The sequence below is a fragment of the Schistocerca serialis genome, chromosome 7 (genome assembly GCF_023864345.2).
Source record: "Schistocerca serialis cubense isolate TAMUIC-IGC-003099 chromosome 7, iqSchSeri2.2, whole genome shotgun sequence".
NCBI classification, from domain to species: Eukaryota; Metazoa; Arthropoda; class Insecta; order Orthoptera; family Acrididae; genus Schistocerca; species Schistocerca serialis.
Window position 1 is genome coordinate 279,518,993 of NC_064644.1, and position 20,941 is coordinate 279,539,933.

General features: G+C 44.0%; 1 protein-coding gene across 1 annotated transcript in view; it reads right to left on the bottom strand.

Moving 5' to 3' along the window:
* LOC126412635 (facilitated trehalose transporter Tret1-2 homolog) overlaps window positions 1–20,941 on the bottom strand; it is a 203,978-nt gene that overhangs the window by 22,553 nt on the left and 160,484 nt on the right. Inside the window, exons 4-5 of the mRNA XM_050082312.1 lie at window positions 13,552–13,814; window positions 629–1,077 (exon numbers count right to left, since the gene is read on the bottom strand). Coding sequence (XP_049938269.1) covers window positions 629–1,077; window positions 13,552–13,814 — 712 coding nt within the window. The remainder of the gene's footprint in view (window positions 1–628; window positions 1,078–13,551; window positions 13,815–20,941) is intronic.

The window sequence follows — 20,941 nt, forward strand, 5'->3', positions numbered from 1 at the left end:
GTACTGGACAGAGTCAACTATTCCCACATTGGCCGTAGATAATGTGATTCTGTGTAAAAAAAACTTCCGAAGTAGACAATTTTCAAACTGTTGAACCGCGTCAAGGTTTAATAAACATGTATATGGCTATTAGTAGGCTATAATTCCCAATCCACTGAAGAAAATTCGGGAGAAATGTTTTACATCGCACCCTCGTACTACTTCTGGTATCTGGCTGATCATTTCACAATAAATAGCAAAAAAATTTTTGAGGTGTAATTATTTACAAATAAATAGATTTCCTAACCTTAAAATGTCTTTGTTAAGTGCACAATGAACAGATAAATGTCAAAAGAATGTTGACATTAGCAGAAGCAACATGAATACATAAATGTCGCTGCCCCGGTACCAATCTCACCACGAACAAAAGACCTCGGCCTATAAGGTAATCTAGAATGAATGTGGAACAGCAACAGCAGCTGTGTAATTGGTGACTCAACCTTCTTCCCATAAGTATTCTTAAGGTTTCGATATGCTGCTATGCTGCCTTAGCTCGCTCAGTCAGTGCCCAGTCAGGAGTGAATATGTAGAGGAGTACCCTTCAACCTGTACTCTGTACTTCACCGCTGACCTGTCACCGTGTGCTCACCTGACCCTGAGTGGAGGCGTCTCCTTGCCGCCCCTCGCATCAGCCTCCCGCCTCCGCCGCTCCAGAGGGTCCAGCTCCAGCCGCAGCCATCGCGCCGCCTTGGGCGCCCGGCGCATCGCCTCGGCCTCCGGCGCTGCGGCCAGGTGGGCTGGGCTCTCGGGGATCCACAGCAGGGCTACCAACTGCACCAGCGGCACGGCCACCGGCACCAGGGTCTGTGTCTCCAGCGACGCCCCCGCAGCGCCCAGCGTGTAGGCCAGCAGGATGCCCGCGTCGATCTGCAGGTTCTGCGCCACCCCCAGGCGGCCGCGGATGGCCACGTCACAGCTTTCCTCAGAGTACAGAGGTGCCACCACCGTGGCGACGCCCATAGCGACACCTAGCAGGACTCGCCCGCTCAGCAGAATCCACAGTTTGGTCGAGTACATACCGCTGTCTGCTAACGATCCCTACAGGCAAATTAGAGCGACGTGATCACTTTGAATAAATATTTTGGGTGTAAAGTGAATTCATTGTTCGTTCATGTAGCTACGATAGTCAGGCGTTTCGATACTGCTACATCAACTATGTACTCTAACTACTGAAGTGTGTGACAAAGGACACAGCACACTGTCATTTGCCCTTGTTTCTAACTTCGGTTGTGATTATCTGACATTGGAATACATATACATCAAAATAGGTAATATACATGCTTTGCTAACCACTATAGCGCATAGCGCTGTCTACTTGCCACTGTGCCACAGTCATTCTTCCTTAGTTTAGCCGTGATAACTAAGCATTTGAGTACACCTACTTCTACATTCATGTTCTACCTACTCTGTTATCCTCCTGAAATGCGTATTAGAGGTGGCTTAGCATTGTACCATATGTCACTGTGTTTCATCTAGCTTTGATAAATAGGCATTTCGTTAGTTATACGTCTACATAAATACTCAACATTCTCCTATAACCACTGAAGCGAAAGATATAGGCTACTTAGAATTGTACGATGCTAGCGCTTCTTTCAACTCCAATGGCGTATGGAGCCCCTATTGAATGAATGTTCAAATTCTTGGTGCGAGCTGAAGTTACTCTAATCTTCTATTCACGGGATCGAGACGAAAGGTGATGAAGTACACCTCCAGATTTTACATTTATTGCTAGTTCTTGAAAACCTGTAAGTGGGATTTTCGTGGGATAATCAGTGCCTATATGCTAGTTATGGTTTTTACGAATTTCCTTGCAACCCTCGTGTGAGGAAAAAGAACAGGTGACTACTCGTTTCGCACTTTTTATACTCTCAGTATCCCCTTTGGATCTTATCTGATATGGTCCCACGCACATAAGCAGTGTTCTTAGATGAGATGCACAAGTGTTTTCTAAGCAACCACCTCTGTAAACTCACAGCTTTTTCCAAGAACCTTGCGAATGAAGCGAAGTCTCACACCTGATTTACCCACGACTCCTAAATATTGTTACAAATATGCATTTTTGTGAGTTGACTGATTCCATTTCTTACTCGTCGGAATTTCGGTCTTCGGATATTAATTTTCTGCAATTTGAAAAGCTGCAAAAATCTACTACTTTCAAAACAATACCCAAATTGTTAAAGGAACAAAGCGATTTCCGTAACAAGGATTTTTCAAAGTATTTTTTGATCTTTTATGACGCTTATTTTCCATTTCTTGTGATATTCTTCTCTTTTTCTACCTGCTTTGCCTTACCTAGTAGCAGCCTGACTTAGGAGTCCTTCTTATAGCGGTTAAGTGCCCACATGCGACCGCCGTAGCTAATTTGTCACTCGAGACTCAGGTCTGTAGGCAGGCGTCATTTAACCAGGTTCTAGGGTACGACTAACAACTAGTTACGTAACTATTTACAAGGATTCGCTTTGTGGAGGATATATCTGAGAAGCAATTTTACCTTGTGGACACATTAATCCTATATTTATGATTTCATACATTGCTCGACAACTGCTAAGAAACCGAGGCTCTGTTGCACTCGAACAAACATAAGCAATCATGGACAACATGGACCACAGTACATAGGTAATAGAAGTGTAACGATATATTTATAACGAAGAATGGTACAAATTTCACCATATGAGACAGTAGGATCAGAGGCATAAATAACGTCCAAGTTTCATACATGTCGGGACTACCAACATGAAGGACGATATAGGGCTCTCAGTAAGGAACTGTCGAAATCATATAAAGAATTCGTGAACATGCTTCGCTGTAGTTAACACGTCCGTCCCTCTACATTTCCCTTTACTATCATTGCTCAGGTGTCCCTTGGCAATTGTTGGTTGTTCTGTAGCAACTGGTAGTTGTGTTTTTAGCAACTTTCAGTGCTTCCTTAGCAGTTCTCATACAGTTACCGACAATAAACTATTACGTAATATATAGCAGCCTTCATTTCGAACAATCAGAGCGTAGATTTGTTTAAATCGTTATCACCTCAACTGGTCTTGTACTTTGGATGACCACATTAGTTATAGTGATGCAAATAGTTACGTAAGACATATTTAGTGGTATAATGGAGCATTTAATATTATTGAATCTGTAGATGTATGAGGGATTGTAAAATAATTGCACAAGTCAAGGTATAAGTGCTATGTTTTGTTCTCGTATTCAATTTTGCTTATGTTAAGGACTCAAATGAATAAGCTGTGAATTTCTTCCTTAACTTTAATGTGTGTTGACCAAGTGAGTTATAAGTTAGTGATAATAGTATGGGCGGCAGTAACCCCGCTGAAAGGACGGCATACTAAAGGGGTAGCTGGCATTCAACTAATTTGTTTTTTTGTCTTTGCTGTAGCAAGTAATAACAAATATGTAGTTAATGGCTCATACAAATCTTTGAAAGTGAAGATTTTTGTTAATTGAATGTAAGACAAAGTTTTATAAAACTATTTACCATGCTATGTTAATTAAGATAGATTGATTTTGTTGATTTTGTATTATGTCTCTGTAGGGGCAGTTTGCTACCGGAGTCAATAGGGTATTATTTGTGATACGATGTAATTTTCAGTATTTGAACCAGAACTTATGCTCCTCATTTTCATTTATATGCTATCTGATAATTTTTTCCTATTATTCTTTTTCGCCTGTGGCTACAAAGAAGGTTTTTAGGGCGGGGATGTAAGGAATCCGTGATCCCACAAACATAGATGCTAGTATCCGACGCCCACGTCGATAGCAGACAGGAGTCGATTGTCGAGTGCTGCAGTAGGTAGTGAGACTAGTGTCAAGTGCGTAGTAGCGCTGGAGAGTGTCGAGTGAGCAGTAGTCTTGGAGAGACGGGCAAGAATGGTGGTCGAATGAGTTGTAAACGTTAATACTCACCGGAGTATGACGAGTGAGCACGTCCCCCTGATCGTCGTGGGGTTGACTCTCACTAATACCGATTCACGAGTGATACGAAACAGAAAGTGACAAGTGCCGAATTACGTGTTTCGCGTCAACCGCGTCGGCCAGCAACAACCATGGATTGCAATAGGATTGTTGTGAATGTTAACCATCAGCATTGCGTGTGACGAAGTACTGAAAATCAGCAACCAATAAAAAGATATTACTGTAATTAGACGTGTAAGGCGAAGGTAGCAACTGCCTCAGAATTGGTGTGTTAGTAGGAAATATATATCAGTTTGTACATCGCAACCTTTATGGTCCTTAATAATAGACAAACTTTCAATCATTCCACTATTCAGTCTTAGAACAGCCGCACTCGGTTGAAATACCCCCGAAACCACAGCAGGAAAACCGATAGCCTTCATCCATTAAGCACACGGTCATATAACCATAATAATTAACTGTTTCGCGGCTTCGGTAAATTACACTAAACCCAGTAAAGGAATTTAAACGGGAGTGTTTCAAGCCGGAGAAGACGTTAAGGACGAGTGGGTGCAAATGGTCCGTAATGACGTTCATATATTCCAGAGCTGCCAATGTGCTCTGGATTACTACCAGCGAAGTCAGGTGAGTGTCCCACGTACCACAGTACTGCTCTCACAGCCTCCGTGGAGATAGTGCAAATTTCGAACATCTCTTCTATCGGATTGCGTAAAAATCCTCACAGAATGACGTGTAGCCTTATTTAGAAGCTATATTAATTACACGCTTCTTTTCAAATGGAATGGTATAGATTTCTGCTGCTGATGATGTAGTTCTGAAAGACACAATTTTAAAAGCGTTTCACCCAAAAAATCCAGTTAGTTTCTTCAGATTGATTAGAATGTTTGGAATATAGGATTTTTCCTGCTTTGGACACGGCACCTGATGCTAGTTTATGCAGAAGTTGGTTTTATGGTACAGCACCTGTAGCCTCAGGCTGACGGGACACCTGATTTCATGTGCTTCGACCGGGAGATCAATGGAAGGGGAAGGACACAGCATCTAAGGATTATTCAGCGGTTCACTAGCGCAATAGTTGTGGTCCTGTTTCTGCCACAACTTTGATAGAAAAGTACTCGTCAAAAATTGAATGGATTTGCAAAACAGCTAATTGAGGTGCACCAACTGTTAAATAATAACTTTTTCTCAAGAACATAATACAAAGAAACGTAATTACATTGCTAACTTAATCAGCAACTACTGCTATAATTAAATCAGATGTGATAAGGACTTCTCTGAAATTCCATTGATGTCATCAGTCCATCGTCTTCTGAGGTACATTGAAAAAGGCCCTCATGCAAGAATTTCTTGTCGGACTGAACTGATTTCTTCGATAATACCGCTATAGTTGCACTCTACCAAACTACGGTTCGATATTTCTGTTACAGTACATAAATAACATAGTAAATGATAACATTACCGGTAGTCTTGACAGCGTGGGTAGGGTGTGTGAGAGAGAAACGAGGAGTCGATGACTTTTCTTTGCTTTTTTGTTTGTTTAACACGTAATCAGAACGGCATATCGTTTAGTGTTAACTCATTGCGTATTTTATGAACTTATAAATTTTATTTTATAAGTAACAAAAATTATTTGATCATGTAAGTTCTGATTTTTTATGTAACAAAAGCAGATACTTTTAATGCAAGGACATTTTGCATATACTAACTTGAGAAAAATCTATAGAATTATTGTTGCTATTTTGTACTCATTGGTACTTTCTTCATCATTACGAACGGCAAAAGTTTCGTGTTATTATTGATAACTTTAATAGTTGTTTATGAACAGAAACATGTTCCACGTATGACGAATTATTCAAGCGTTGTTTAACACTTTTTTTGGAAGAACTTGCGTTGTCTAGCGCTGTATGATAAATTTAAAATTTGTATTGATTTTTTTATTCTTATTTTTACTACGACATCGTCACGTTTCAAGATACAAATCAATAATTGTCTAATAATATCTGAATTAAATATTGCCATTCTCAAATATTCCTGTAAATAATGTTTATTTTTAAGTAACAGACAGGAGAATAACTATGTAGAACAAAAATGTTCTGTGGTTATACGGTCATATACATATCCGTGCTTAGTTTCTAGACAGTTCAGCACTTCCAGTGTAGGGGAACCACGTAAGACACTGGTCGCGTACGCAAACAATGAGATCGAAATGAAATAACGCCCAAGAGATATGCAACACACCTAGCGTACAGGTAACGCTCAAACGGTCCACACTCCACTGCGTCTCATGTTCAAACTTCGTAAGCCAGACCACATTTTCAGCAACACAAGAATGTAAATTCCTTACAATCAGCTTTCCATGATTTGTGAAGGGAGCTTCATTGTTTAGCAAGATTCTTCGATGAAAGAATTTCATGCATCTTTTGCAATTCCTCATGTTAGTCTGCTCCTGAAGCGACACATGATACAGACAGAAGCTGTCTGCACGCAAAATGGGAATAGCGCTTGTCTGACCCATTGTAAATCTGCATCTCCATATATACTCCACAAGCCACCTAACGGTACTTGACGGCTGATACCCGGTACCAATACTCGTTATCTCCTTCCCTGTTCCACTCGCAAATGAAGAAGGGCATAAACGCTTTTCTGTATTACTGTACGAGCCATAATTTCTCCTATGTTATTTTAGCGGTATTTACACGGGATGTACGTTGCCGGTAGTAGAATGTTCTTTACTCAGCTTCAAAATGCCGATTCTCTAAATTTTCTCAATAGCCAAGACGCACAGGATTAAAGGCATTAGGTACCAGTATATTTAGATTAGTGGAACAATCTGAAAATTTGTGGCAGACCGGGCGACAGATGACTTTTACAGACGAATCAGCTTTTATGCTCCATCGGACAGACTGCCGTTGGATCCTCGGGAGGGTCCAAATTAGGAGATGGAAACTTACGGCGGGGGGGAAAATTTTGTGGCATACCATGAATCACATGCAGGTGCAATGTACTGGAAATGCAATGGATCAAAGCAAGTGTGCGTCTATCCTTGGGAACCATGCCCACCCCAACAACAAGCAGTTTGTTTCTCCTTGGCACAACGGCATTTACCAGCCGGGCAATGCAACATGCCACATAACTCGCAGTGTATGTGTGTGATTCAAACACCACCAGGATATGTTTAATGTACTTCCCTGGCCACCGAAATCCCCGGATTGAAACGCAATCGAGAATCAGTGTGACCACCTCTATCGGATTGTTCGCGCCATGGATCCTCAACCGAGAAACTAGCGTAGCTGGCCATGCAAATGGAGTCTGCACAGCTGCTCATTCCTGTCGGAACCTTTCAGGACCTAACTGACTCTCTTCCTGCACATCTCGCAGTGGTCCACGCTGCAAAGGATGGTTATTCAGGCATTTGACAGGTGGCCACATTTACATGACGGGACAATGTACCTTCCTCAGTGGTTCACGTGCCCGCTACAACGCCAGTCGGAATTCAACCTTGCCGTGGACACAACGGTTTGGCTCGTCAATGTATATAGGTTGATTGCGTGATACTGTTACAAATTTGCATTGATGTTGGAAAAGTATAAATGCACCAGTTGCTGTTGAGGAGTTCTGGCCCGGAAACGACTAAGCAAAAATAGTTCTGATACCTCTGACGGTGGGCTTTTTCCAATGCAAGCTCTTTGCTTTCAATATTTTGAGAGGTATCGGTATAGACCAAAACAAGATAATACCACCCAGTAAACGTGGACTCTAGCGTGTATGTCAAAGGGCTATGACCGCTGCTTCATCTTTGCTACTGTGAAACACATACCATCTCCTGAACAAGTGCTCATAGCACTTAAGGTATGCTTGTTAGAGCCCTTATTTGCTGGACATTTTTTTATTGTTTCGATCCACCCCGCCTCATCCCAAAGTGGGGAAACCATAGAGCGTGCAGAGGAAGAGAGAAACATTTTAGCTTGTAACTTTCGACTCGGTCGGTATTGGACCAGGATCTCTTACCTCACATTGATACGGTCACCGTTCTCCATCGTCTCTGAAAGTTAGTAACGCCGTCACGGTATTACTCCCCATATATCCACTACCACTGCTGATAATAGCAACACCAACAGATTCTCCGTCATAATTCATTGGGGGTTGTTGACAACATGCTTGATTCATTAATATGGAGTTACTGAATTCGTAACTCCATGTCTACATGCTGTGCTGTGTTGTACCTCTGTGATATGTAACAAGTTTTACATTCCGATCAGGACTCGTTATTCACGTTGAAATTCGACAGTGTTTTCTCTTATCTAGCACAAAAAATGGCGTTTGCTCTCCCCGATTGTTGGACTTAATGGTGAAACAGAAGAGCACACGTACAGAATAACATGGTGTTTTTGTCAGCTCTACCCCAGTTGCACTGCCTTATATCTGAATGTACTCATACCAAAGCATCACAGGCCTAGTACTTACATGGAAAGTAGGTAAAGTACATTGATGATTATTTTTCAGAACGCTGTGGGGGCTAACTCTTTATACTAATGAAGTAATGAGTGCTATCGACAGAAGATGTCAAATTGATTACATATTTTTGGGTTTCCAGAACACTTTCAACACCGTTCTTCACAAGCGTCTTCTAAACCAAAGTGTGTGCCAACGGAATGTCCCCTAAGTTGTGCGACTGGATTCCTGATTTCCTGTCAGAAAGGTCACAGTTTGTAGTAACAGACGGAATGTCTTCGAGTAAAACAGAAGTAATATCCGGCTGTCCCCAAGGAAGTACTATAGACCCTCTATTGTTCCTGATCTATATCAAAGACGTACGAGACAATCTCAGTAGCCGTCTTACATTGTTTGCAGATGATGCTGTCATTTACCGTCTTGTTAAGTCATCAGATGATCAAAACGACTTGCAAAATGATTTAGATAAGATATCTGTATGGTGCAAAATAAAGAAATGTGTGAAGTTATTCACATGAGTACTAAAAGAAATCCGCTAAGTTTCGATTACGCGATAAGTCACACAAATCTCAAGGCTGTAAATTAAACTAAATACATAGGGATTACAATTACAAATTACCTAATTGGAACGATCACATAGATAATGTTGTGGGTAAAACAAACCAAAACTGCGATTCACTGGCAGAACACTTAGAAGGTGCAACAGGTCTACTAAAGAGACTCCCTACACCACGCTTGTCCGCCCTATTCTGGAGTATTGCTGTGCGGTGTGGAATCCGCATAAGATGGGAGAGACGGATGACATCGAAAAAGTACAAAGAAGGGCAGCTTGTTTTGTATTATCGTGAAATAGGGGTGATAGTGTCACAGACATGATATGTGAATTGGAGTGCCAATCATTAAACAAAGGCGTTTTTCGTTGCAACGGGATCTTATCATACAATTCAAATCACCAGTTTTCTCCTCCGATTGCGAAGAGATTCTGTTGGCACCCATCTAAGTAGCGAGATACTATCATTACCAGAAAATATGAGAAATCAGGGCTGTGGCAGAAAATTTTAAGAGCTCGTTTTCCCCGCGCCCCGATCGAGAGTAGGACGGCAGAGACAACTTGAAGGTGATTCATTGAACCCTGTGCCAGGCATAACATTGTAAATAGCAGAGTAATCTCGCAGATGTGGATATCGGCCTCGTACGTGACAGCCATGTTTTGTAACGCTGTAGAGGGAGGAGAAGTGACCCAGCATTACTATTGTATGGAGACTGAAATGTCTGATAGGCACTTATCTACAGCTTTATTAATTGTGTTGTCACACACTCCACGGATGGCAGTCTGTTATCCCTACATAAGAAATGAGATAATTAGAGAATTACATTACTTTAAGGGTAGCAATGAGAGTACTTTATGAATTAATTTTGAATATAGTTTAATTTCTGATTTTCTGTGTGCTGCGCGGGAGGATTGGAGATAGGTAGGGACATCTGAAAGTCTGTTAAAACATGCCGACACACGCTAAAACCATTGCCAACAAATATGGCATATTGTAAGAAGGTAGTACATGTTCTGGGTTTTCTACACAGATAGTTCTGCTGCAGTATTGATAACAGGTGCATCACAGTGTGCGAGTGAAGTGGAGCGGCAAATGGAAAGTTTCTCCAAAGTTTAGGTTCAAAAATAGTACCATGTATCTGTGTTACTTTGAAGAAGAAAAGTGCAAGGTTCAATAAAAGTTACTTGTCTTACCGTAAAAATGTGTCACTTAGTTTTTGACAACCCCTCTTATCAAATAGATAGCAATGATGCCCCAGTACAGAGGTAATGCTCATAATTTTGGCTTAAGGTAATAGCAGTTAATTCAGAGGTTGGTAATTTTCGTCAAGACCGTGTTTCTCGTGGTTAAGAGTACATTTTGTACTAAGTCTGAACGGCCCTCCACGCATGAATGGTCCACAGAGGTGTCAGAAAAGCGGTTCTGGTCGCCAGAAGAAGTCATTGTCTAGCAGTCTGTCCTAAGTAAGCAACCTGCCCAAAAGTGTGCACATGAGCAGTGTTAAGTTGGCTGTGCGATACAGTGTTCTCTGAGCAGTCGGTCGTTTTCTTCGAAACCAAAGGTTTTAAATAAACCTTCACAGCTTCATCAGTGCCTCACCAGCAATCGAATTCTGCCGCTGTAAACTGACGTTGCCTGGCTGGTAGATCCGGCCTCAAGATCACATGCTCCTACAATTTCGATGCTATGTTGAGATACGCTAATGAGGCCGATAAAAAGATTACCAGTTGGTGGAAAAACGGTTAATGATCTTCTTCCTCGCTCGTCACGGTAATCAGATCATCCGGATGGCGATGGTAACTAACAATTACGATTGCATCCATGCCACCGACGTCTCCATGCCTCCGCTGAGGTAATGCGACATGTTCACCTGTCACGTGCAATCACTAGACAGTATATTTTTCCAACTCAAAACCTCAATTACGTGTTTTATTTCTCCATCTTGTACGTGGTCTCCGATTTCTTATGACTGTTGCTTTCCTTGGTTAACTGAGTGCTGGCTCTGGGTCCATTATTTAGTGTCTAACATCATATCATATTATATCATGTATTTTGACATCTATTTCGTAATCTTTTTCTTTTTTTCAATTCCGTGAGTGTGATCTAAAAATTTGACACAGAAACAGCAGGCCTCATGAGTAGTATTGGTCTCTTTTGTTGAACTGCACTGCAGCGGTTACACATGCAGTCAAGTATGACTGTATGCCAGTTGAGAAGGACAGAGGAGGGGATGGTCAGAGTTAGGAGGAGGAGGAAAGGACAGGGAGGGGAGAGGGAAGTGCATGATGCAGGTGGAAGGTGTGTAGGAGAGGTGTTCAGATGAGAAAGCAGGAAGGGAAGGTGGAAATTGAAAGAGAGAGGGGATGGAGGAAATATAGTGTACGGGGGGGGGGGGGGGGGAAGCGGATGAAGGGACAGAGAGAGGGGTTGGAGGAGATGGACACATAGAGGTGTAAGGGTGAGGTGAACAGACAGTGGGAAGAAGAGGTGTAGACAGAGAGAGGGAGAATGAGGTGTGTTCAATATATGCATCAAATGCATGTCTGGACGAAGCTGCAGCTAAATACTAGTTATTAATATATTTGTGTGTCTTTATCAAAAAGGAAAATTTTTATTGAACGTGTAGTCCATTATTATCTAAGTAGACTTGTGCTATCCCATACCATCCTGAACCTATCATCACACATGGTCCACTCCACTGTGACTGTGAAAACAATGTCGAATTATACCAGTAGTAGGATATGAATTTGATGCTGTAGGCAAAGATGGACACTGGCTGCTTGCTTCCAAGACATACTGCTGGGATTGCAGTTTCAGCTTTTCACAATCCTTTATACGGGATCACCTATTTGTTCCAAAATCGAAATCAAGTTGTTCTTGTTTTATGCCAGCAGACAATAAACCCCCCGCGGTGACCCTAGTGCTCTTTCCCTTCCTTTCTGCACTCTACTCTGAACTTAACACTCTAATTCCCCATGAACTTTTAAGTTCGAGCTGTCACCGAAATCGTGAAGTTACTGACTCCGTAAGTGTATGCACAGTGAGGGGACTAAAGTCATGGGATACCTCCTAATATCGTCTCACACCTCTTTTTTCCCAGCTTGACATGGCTTGCACTCAGTAAAACGCTGCAAGTTCTATGCAGAAATACTGAGCCATGTCACCTCTACAGCCATTCATAATTGCGAAAGTTTGGCCGATGCAGGACTTTATGCACGACCTGGCCTTTCCATTATGTACCTAAAAATGTTCGATGAGAGGGTGACGTAGGACGATCTGAGTTGACAAACAATTAGTTCGAACTGTCCTGTATGTCCCTCAAATGAATGGTAAGCAAGTGTGGCCCAGCGACTCTGCGAATTGACACGAAGTCCAATAGTGGCTACAAATGACCTTCTAGTTGCTGAACATAACCATTTCCAGTCAATTGTCGATTCAGTAGCAGCAGAGGATCCAGTCCATTCGAAGTAAATACAGCCCACACTATTATGAAGCCAACACCAGTTTGCACAGGGAATTTTTGACAACAGTTTGAAACTGCGCGACCGCTACGGTCGCAGGTTCGACTCCTGCCTCGGGCATGGATGTGTGTGATGTCCTTAGGTTAGCTAGGTTTAAGTAGTTCTAAGTTCTAGGGGACTGATGACCTCAGAAGCTTAGTCCCATGGTGCTCAGAGCCATTTGAACCATTTTGAACAGCGTGGGTGCATGGCTTTGTGAGGTCTGTCCATCAATCGAACCCTACCATCAGCTCTCACCAAGTGAAATCGGCACTTATTGGAACAGGTCAACGTTTTCCAGTCGTCTGGGGTCCAACTGATATGGTCACGATCCTAGGAATGGCGCTGCAAGCGATGTTGTGCTGTTAGCAAAGGCACTCGCGTCAGTCGTCGGCTTGTCATATCCCATTAACGCCAAATTTCACCCCACTTTCATAACAGAAACGTTCATCGAAAGTCTCACTTCGATTTCTGTGGTTATTACTAGCAGTGTTGCTTGTCTGTAAGCACCGACCGACGACTCTACATAAATGCCAGCGCTCTCAGTTGTTATGTAAAGGTCGTTGGCCACTGTGTTGTCCGTGCTGGGAGGTAATGCCTCGTATCTGGTATTTACGGTACACTCGTGACACTGTGAATCTCGGAATATTGACTTCTCTAATGATTTCCCAAATGGAATGTCCCATGCGTCTATCTCCAACTACCATTCCACGTTCAAAGTCTGTTAGTTCTCCTGCCCTAATGACGTCGTAAATCTTTTCTCATGAATCACCTAAGTAAAAAAAAAAAATCTTCGGCCGTGCGCTGCCCTTTTATAACTTGTGTACAGGACACTACTGCCATCTGTATGTATGCATATCACTATTCCATACCTTCTGTCACCTTAGTGCAATGTTGAGTGGTCTTGGGAATGATATATAGTACTGAGGAAGAAAAAGAACTATGTCTCAATGAAAACTGTGGGAATGGGTTATAGTGTGACGATTATGACGACCTGCTCAGCTGGTGTTAGGCGTATAGTGGGGCCTGTGATGAGCAAGGCGTGAACGCGACCGCGCCGGTAAGCAGCAGAGGCGGCGACCCACCTCCAGCGAGTCGATGTCGCCGATGGCGAAGTAGACGGCGAGCCAGGCGGCGGCACTGGGCACGGCGGCAGCGGCGAGCAGGCGGCGGCGGCCCAGGCTGGCGGCCAGCAGCCCCGCGGGCAGAGCCCCCAGCAGCGCGCCGGCGGCGGGCAGCGCGCCCACCCACGCCAGCGAGGGCTCCGACAGGCCGCGCAGCCGCAGCGCCGGTGCCGCGTTGCTCGTCCAGCCGCCCACCAGGCCGGCCGTCGCCCCGCCCAGGGTGGCTGCCCCAATCCAAACACGCTACGCTACACATCGTTACTCTGAGCCTTCACAGATTTACCTGTAAAACGCAGCACTCCTAGTAGATATTTATGCATTATTCTAGGCGAGAAAAGAAACCTTCTAGAACATGTAAAATCTGTTACTCAAAAATAGTTCAAATGGCTCTGAGCACTATGGGACTGGACATCTGAGGTCATCAGTCCCCTAGACTTACAAGGGAACCTCCCCATCGCACCCCCCTCAGATTTAGTTATAAGTTGGCACAGTAGATAGGCCTTGAAAAACTGAACACAGATAAATTGAGAAAACAGGAAGCAGTTGTGAGGAACTATGAAAAAAATAAGCAAACTATACAAACTGAGTAGTCTATGTGCACATATGCAGCGTCAAGGACAGTGTGAGCACAGGAGCGCGGTGGTCCCGTGGTTAGCGTGAGCAGCTGCGGAACGGGAGGTCCTTGGTTCTTGTCTTCCCTCGAGTGAAAGGTTTACGTTGTTTATTTTCGCAAAGTTATGATCTGTCCGTTCGTTCATTGACGTCTCTGTTCACTGTAATAAGTTTTTCGCAAAGTTATGATCTGTTCATTCGTTCATTAACGTCTCTGTTCACTGTAATAAGTTTAGTGTGCGTGTCTTACGACCGCACCGCAAAACCGTGCGATTAGTAGACGAAAGGACGTGCCTCTCCAATGGGAACCGAAAACATTTGATCGCAAGATCATAGGTCAACCGATTCCTCCACAGGAAAACACGTCTGATATATTCTATACGACACTGGTGACGGCATGTGCGTTACATGACAGGAATATGTCTCGATGTTTGTTTAGGTGTAGCGTCCCCATACTACGGCGCAGTTACCTCGCATCGGACGGACGGACGGACACATAATAATTGCCTGAATATAAAAAATTAAACTCTCCACTCGAGGGAAGATTTGAACGAAGGACCTCTCGTTCGGCAGCAGCTCACGCTAACCACGGGACCACGGCAATCCTGAGCTCACATATTCCTTGGTGTCGCCTATCTTGCATATGGACTACTAAGTTTGTATATTTTGCTTATTTTTTTCATAGTTCCACACAACTTCTTCCTGTTTTCTCGATTGATCTGTGTTCAGTTTTTCAAGGCCTATCCACTGTGCCAACTTATAACTAAATCTCAGGGGGGTGCGATGGGGAGGTTCCCTTGTTAGAACTACATAAACCTAACTAACCTAAGGACATCACGCACATCCATGCCCTGGGCAGTATTCGAACCTGCGACCGCAGCCTCAGCGCGGTTCCGGACTCAAGCGCCTAGAACCGCTCGGCCTCACGGCCGGCAATCTGTTACTCAGAAGCGTTTAAGTTTATGCATCAGACTGCCTATTCTGCAACTACTGACTATAAATTACCGTTACGTGTGGTACAGCCACTAGAAGCACTGCAAGGTGGGTTCACAATACATCCAAAAACATCAGGAACAGAGTGAAACGGAGTGACATTGCTCCTACTCGAGGTACGGTGGAACTATCATAAGATCATTGTCTACATCTCAAAGATTTTCATCAAGTGGGATGTAGTAACACACCAATCTGTGAATGTGGAGTGAAAGGTTCCGCTGTTCATGCCTTTTTCAGCTGCCCTCTTTTTCAGGTAGGGACAGATTGCAGACAAATTGACTGCGACCTGGAAACAACTGTATGTGACCAGAACTAGTGAAATACGGTTACTATGATTGCACAAAAAATATCTGAAAGGCAAGTGCTTAACTTTCAGTCTATAAGATCAAGTGGACGTTCAGAGTATCAATATAACGTCAACAAAGCATAAGAAGCTATTCCTTCACTATAGACAATGACAGGAACATACAAATTTGATTAGGAGAAAGATTTTTTTCAAAAAACAGAGGATATATGTGATGAAAGAATGCCATGGCCATTTACACAGGTAAGCATAGACTTGAGAATCGCCGAGGCATGCACATACCAGTGTGGGAAATGTAGAGTAGTATAGTAGCAATAGGTTTAGAAGTACATATGGTTGTGGTTATTGGGCAAATCTCGACATATTCCTAGGCTTCCTGTAACATGTCTAGTGATAAAAGCTCGAAGTTATTCACTTATAACTTGAATTAATTAATTTCAGTTTATGTTTTCTTTAATAGACTCTTATTTTCAATTTTCTGTTTAATTTCTACTTTAATATTACCAATCGTTGCTGTTAACGTACTTCATTACTATTTACATAATATAAACCATTGTATGTCACTATGATTATTGAATATGTACTACCCGTTTAGAGTTTCTAGATAATAGCTCAAAAATACGTGACAATAAATCAAAACTTAATTGAAATTCAACTACACATTGCACAACTTCCATCTTTCTCCAACAAACTGCGGACGTCAGCTGATACACATTCTGTGCAGGGAACCTTACACCGATGAGATGAAAGAATGTGACCACAACCAACCACGAAACTCAATGCCACCTATTGGTGTTGGGGGCCCGTGACGCGTTAAGGAAAGCGCTGTGTACAGAGTGTTCCTGAAATGAATGTAAAGTATATATGTAAATTGAAGTTGGAGGTGGGGAGGAAGGAAAGAAAAGGGAAGGTATTACTGATGTTAGCTGCTTCAGGACATTATGCGGAATCAGCGGTGACGAGTGAAAAAGTGTAGCACACCAGGGCTCTAAACTTACTAGGCTGGTGCGGTAACCACTGCGCCATCCGGGACACATTGCTAAAGCAATTGCACAGAATATCTTGGCACCTCTCACAGCAGATCCACATTCCCAAATAGCGCCAACTATCTGCAGTCCCTATCCATTTACCCCATGCTCGCTACTCTGAGATTCCCGCAGGAGGTCGGACGTAGCAGTAACAAGGTTGGTTGGTTATTTTGGGGAAGGAGACCAGACAGCGAGGTCATCGGTCTCATCGGATTAGGGAAGGACGGGGAAGGAAGTCGGCCGTGCCTTTTCAAAGGAACCATCCCGGCATTTGCCTGGAGTGATTTAGGGAAATCACGGAAAACCTAAATCAGGATGGCCGGACGCGGGATTGAACCGTCGTCCACCCGAATGCGAGTCCAGTGTCTAACCACTGCGCCACCTCGCTCGGTGGAGTAACAAGGTTAACAGCGGTGCGCGCCGCTGGGAAGGTAGGCATACAGCCTGTCATCCTGGTCGAAATGGTTGCAGGTATACCTGGCGGGGCAACACCATGGAGTTTCGCCTGTCATTTGCTTGGACGCGAACGCGTCGCGTTTGCCAGTGCAAATTCCTGTTTGATACGAAACGGTATAGAGAGCGGCCTCTGTGTACAGTGGAGAGTTGGATTCGCCCGTCAACAAATGGGGACACTCTTGAGCGTGGTTCTATGTTGAGAGGAGGGAAATGGCGCGCTTTCCGTCAGAGGAGGTGGTAGAAATGCACTGTGCTTACGGGGTGGCAGATGGAAATACTCCCTCTGCTCAACTGTTGTACTTTTAACAGTTTCTGAATCCGCAAGTGCCAGAGCCATGCATGTCCATCTCCATCCACAGGTCCCAAAGAGAGGCAGGTGTACTAGAGGTGACTTACCGGCTAACAAGGTATCGTAATGCCGTATGAACACTTACGGCCTACATCGAAGTCCGATGCATTCGTTTTGTGATGCGGGTTCGAAGGCCAGACAGACATGGCCGTCGACGCACAGCGCTTACACCATAGTTTGAAGAGAAGGCGTTAGAACTGATGCAAAACACGCCCTCAGCAAACTCACGGCAAGCAAGCTCGCAGTCTGGCATGTGCGGAATGAAGAAGATTTGCACCCTTAACCACCTTCAGAAAATTCAAGCCGTTAACAGAGAAGATTTTTCGCATCACATTGACTTCTGCCAGCGGTTTTTGTAGAAGAGCGCCAATCAATCTCAATTCCCGTGCTTTGTATTTCTTACATATAATGTGTCCTTTAGAAGGGAAAGTGGATTCAACAGCCATATGGTTCAAATGGCTCAGAGCACTATGGGACTTAACTGCTGTGGTCATCAGTCCCGTAGAACTTAGAACTACTTAAACCTAACTAACCTAGAGACATCACACACATCCATGCCCGAGGCAGGATTCGAACCTGCGACCGTAGCGGTCGCGCGGTTCCAGACTGTAGCGCCTAGAACCGCTGGGCCACTCCGGCCGGTCAACAGCCATAATCAACACTTACATACAGGGGAAGATCCGCATGTCGCCTTTGTTCGTGGTACCAATGGCGCTTCGTCGTCAATGTTTTGGCTAGTCTGGTAGGCGAGTGATCGATACTTGCTTTACCAACGACTGAACGTAAACAGATACTTAATCTTCATAAAGGAGACAGTGTCTGAGTAACTGGAACATGCCAACATGCGACAGTGCATGTGGTATCAACATGATGGTATGTCTTCGCACTTCGCTCATGCGGTGCGAATTCATTTGCGTGAGACTTTTGGTGCGAGCCGGATATGGCGCCGTGAGCCAGTGGCATGGCCTGCGCGTTCTTCCGACTTAAAAAACCCTTGACTTTTTCATCTGGGGACGCCTGACATCTGTTGTTTGTGAAACACCTATCGAGATGAATGAAGAGCTGAAAGCCCGTCATTACGGCAGCCGCTGATGTAATTCACAGTTTTCCGTATGTATTTGAAATTGTGCGAGAATCCCTCAGCCATCGTTGTACGCCATGCATTCAAGGAAGACGGCGTAGCTTCCAGCAGTGTTTTAAAGTTTGCAAGTAAAACGTTACTCCGTAGCCTGCTACCGTTTCTAATTGTGTGTCTGATTGTATACGCAAATTCCTAGTTTCGCGCTGCGCTTTTAAATGACGTATAGGACCGAACGCTAAGGGGTGCGGACATGGGTTGTTGCTATGCGGAAGTCACTTATTGTGAGACACGCTACAAGCCCTCTAATTTTTTACATTCATTTTAGGAACACCCTTTATAAACTGAACAGCTATCACAGGGCATTGTTGTTCAGATAAGATAAGCACTGAGAAAGAAAGAAGAGACGCTTCTTACAAGGCGCAGATTGTCATGGCCTGGCTCCTAGCAACGAGATTCTCGGAAAAGGCGAAGCTGGTGGTCTGTTAGAGTACTACGGTAGTGAGCAGCTTTGAAAAGTGGTTGAAGGATGGTGAAACAACGAGTAGGCAACAAGGTGTTGGACGACTCATCACAGATCGGAGACTTGGTCGTTCTGTAAGACAGCACAGGCGGACATCTGTGGCAGAGTACGGTATTGATGCTAGCACGAGTGTTTGGGAGCACGGCGTTCAAGGCTCCTTATCGAACCTGGAGCTTCACAACAGACGACTCCTACGTGTTCCATGACTAGATCATCAGTTACGATTCAAATGGGCACCATATCATCGGATCTACAGTAGATTATGGACCAATCTTAACATGTTGCCTGACTGGATGCACTAGTTTTCTGGTAATATCTATGTGTGCCATCAGCCAAAAAACAAGCACCGTGTGACAGACGGAGTATAGTGGGGCACAGTTACTCTGTGGGTTGACATTCGCCTGGGTACGTGACATCTAAGAACTCGCAATTGGATTCCTTCATGCATGATGACTTCCGTGACGGTGACTGACTCTACCAGGAAGATACGAGGGCCATTGGAAAAGTAAGGTCAGATCGATTGCGAAATGGAAATGGCAGTGAAAATCCGATGAAACTTGGCACAGAAGTAATGGGCAGTGTCTCCACTATGCCCGTCGATTGCGTCACGTCGCTGTTTTCAGTTTTGAGTGCACCCTGAGAACCTAAAGTTGCCTAGAAAAAATGCACCCCCCTCCTAAGTGTGAGGTTCTAGTGAGAGCTTTCGGCTGAAGCAATTGAGCCCACGTAACCTGACTGTTATACGTTTCCTCCTTCATGCTCGGCAATGGAGATGCTCCTGCAGCGTTTTCTAGGGGATGTGTTTGATTACCCACATTACAGCTCACAATGCTATTCACATGAGCATCTGGCTACGAAGACAACATTTTGTCACAGACAACGAGCTGTAGGCCAGCGACGAGGGCATTGAGGAGTTGGTACAACGCAGAGATAAATGTCTACGTCGGAGCGGCGACTATGTAGAGAACTAGCTGGAAGCTGTATCTAACTGTTGCAAATAAAACATTTTTGATTTTCACAGTGCTTTCCTTTTCGCGACCGATCGGACCATACTTTCCGAATAGCCCTCGTAACTGTCCATGTCCAAGGGTAGACCCGTGCTATAGTGGTGCCGGCCGTGGGGCTGAGCGGTTCTGGGCGCTTCAGTCCGGAACCGCTCGATTGCTACGGTCGCAGGTTCGAATCCTGCCTAGGGCATGGATGTGTGTTATGTCCTTAGGTTAGTTAGGTTTAGTAGTTCTAAGTTCTAGGGGACTGATGACCTCAGATGTTAAGTCCCTTAGTGCTCAGAGCCATTTGAACCATTTGCTATAGTGGTTTGAGGAGCATAATAGAGAATGCGTACTGATGACTTGGCCACCAAATGTGCCATATCTGAACAGATGAAACACACTTGGGACGCTATATGACCCTAGCTTCATATCCACAAACCACTTACCCGTGTTTCGTGGGAATTGTGCGACCAGTACCTAGGCATCTGGTGCGAAATACCTTCGAACACACACTATGGCTTAGTCGAGTACATATCGCGGTGCACCGTTGATGTATTTCGTTTCAAAGTCGGACAAGCACGCTATTAAACTTGTGGTTAATATGTTTTCGCTCATGATTGTGTATTGCCTTTATAACGATATCAGCTTAACACCTGTATTTAATGCTTTTTATTCATCGTAATTTTCGAAATTTTAGACTTAATAAGGATAACATAGAGAGAGAGAAAAGTTGTCTACGATATGTACAGAAACCAGACTGCAGTTGTAAGAGTTAGGGAACAGTTGAGAAACGGCTGAGTCAAGTTGCGCTACCTCACAGAGATATCTTCCTACGCGGAAACAATGAGAACTTATTTCACTTTGCGAGCGCGGTAAATATTGACAGTTCACTCGTATTTTAAACTCACTTCCTTTCCAGTATCGGACAGTGCAAGGGGTCGGCAGCAATCCTTTTTGTAGGGCGTCCCTGATTTATTTCGATTTCGGGAAACATGGGAGGATATCACAGAACTAAT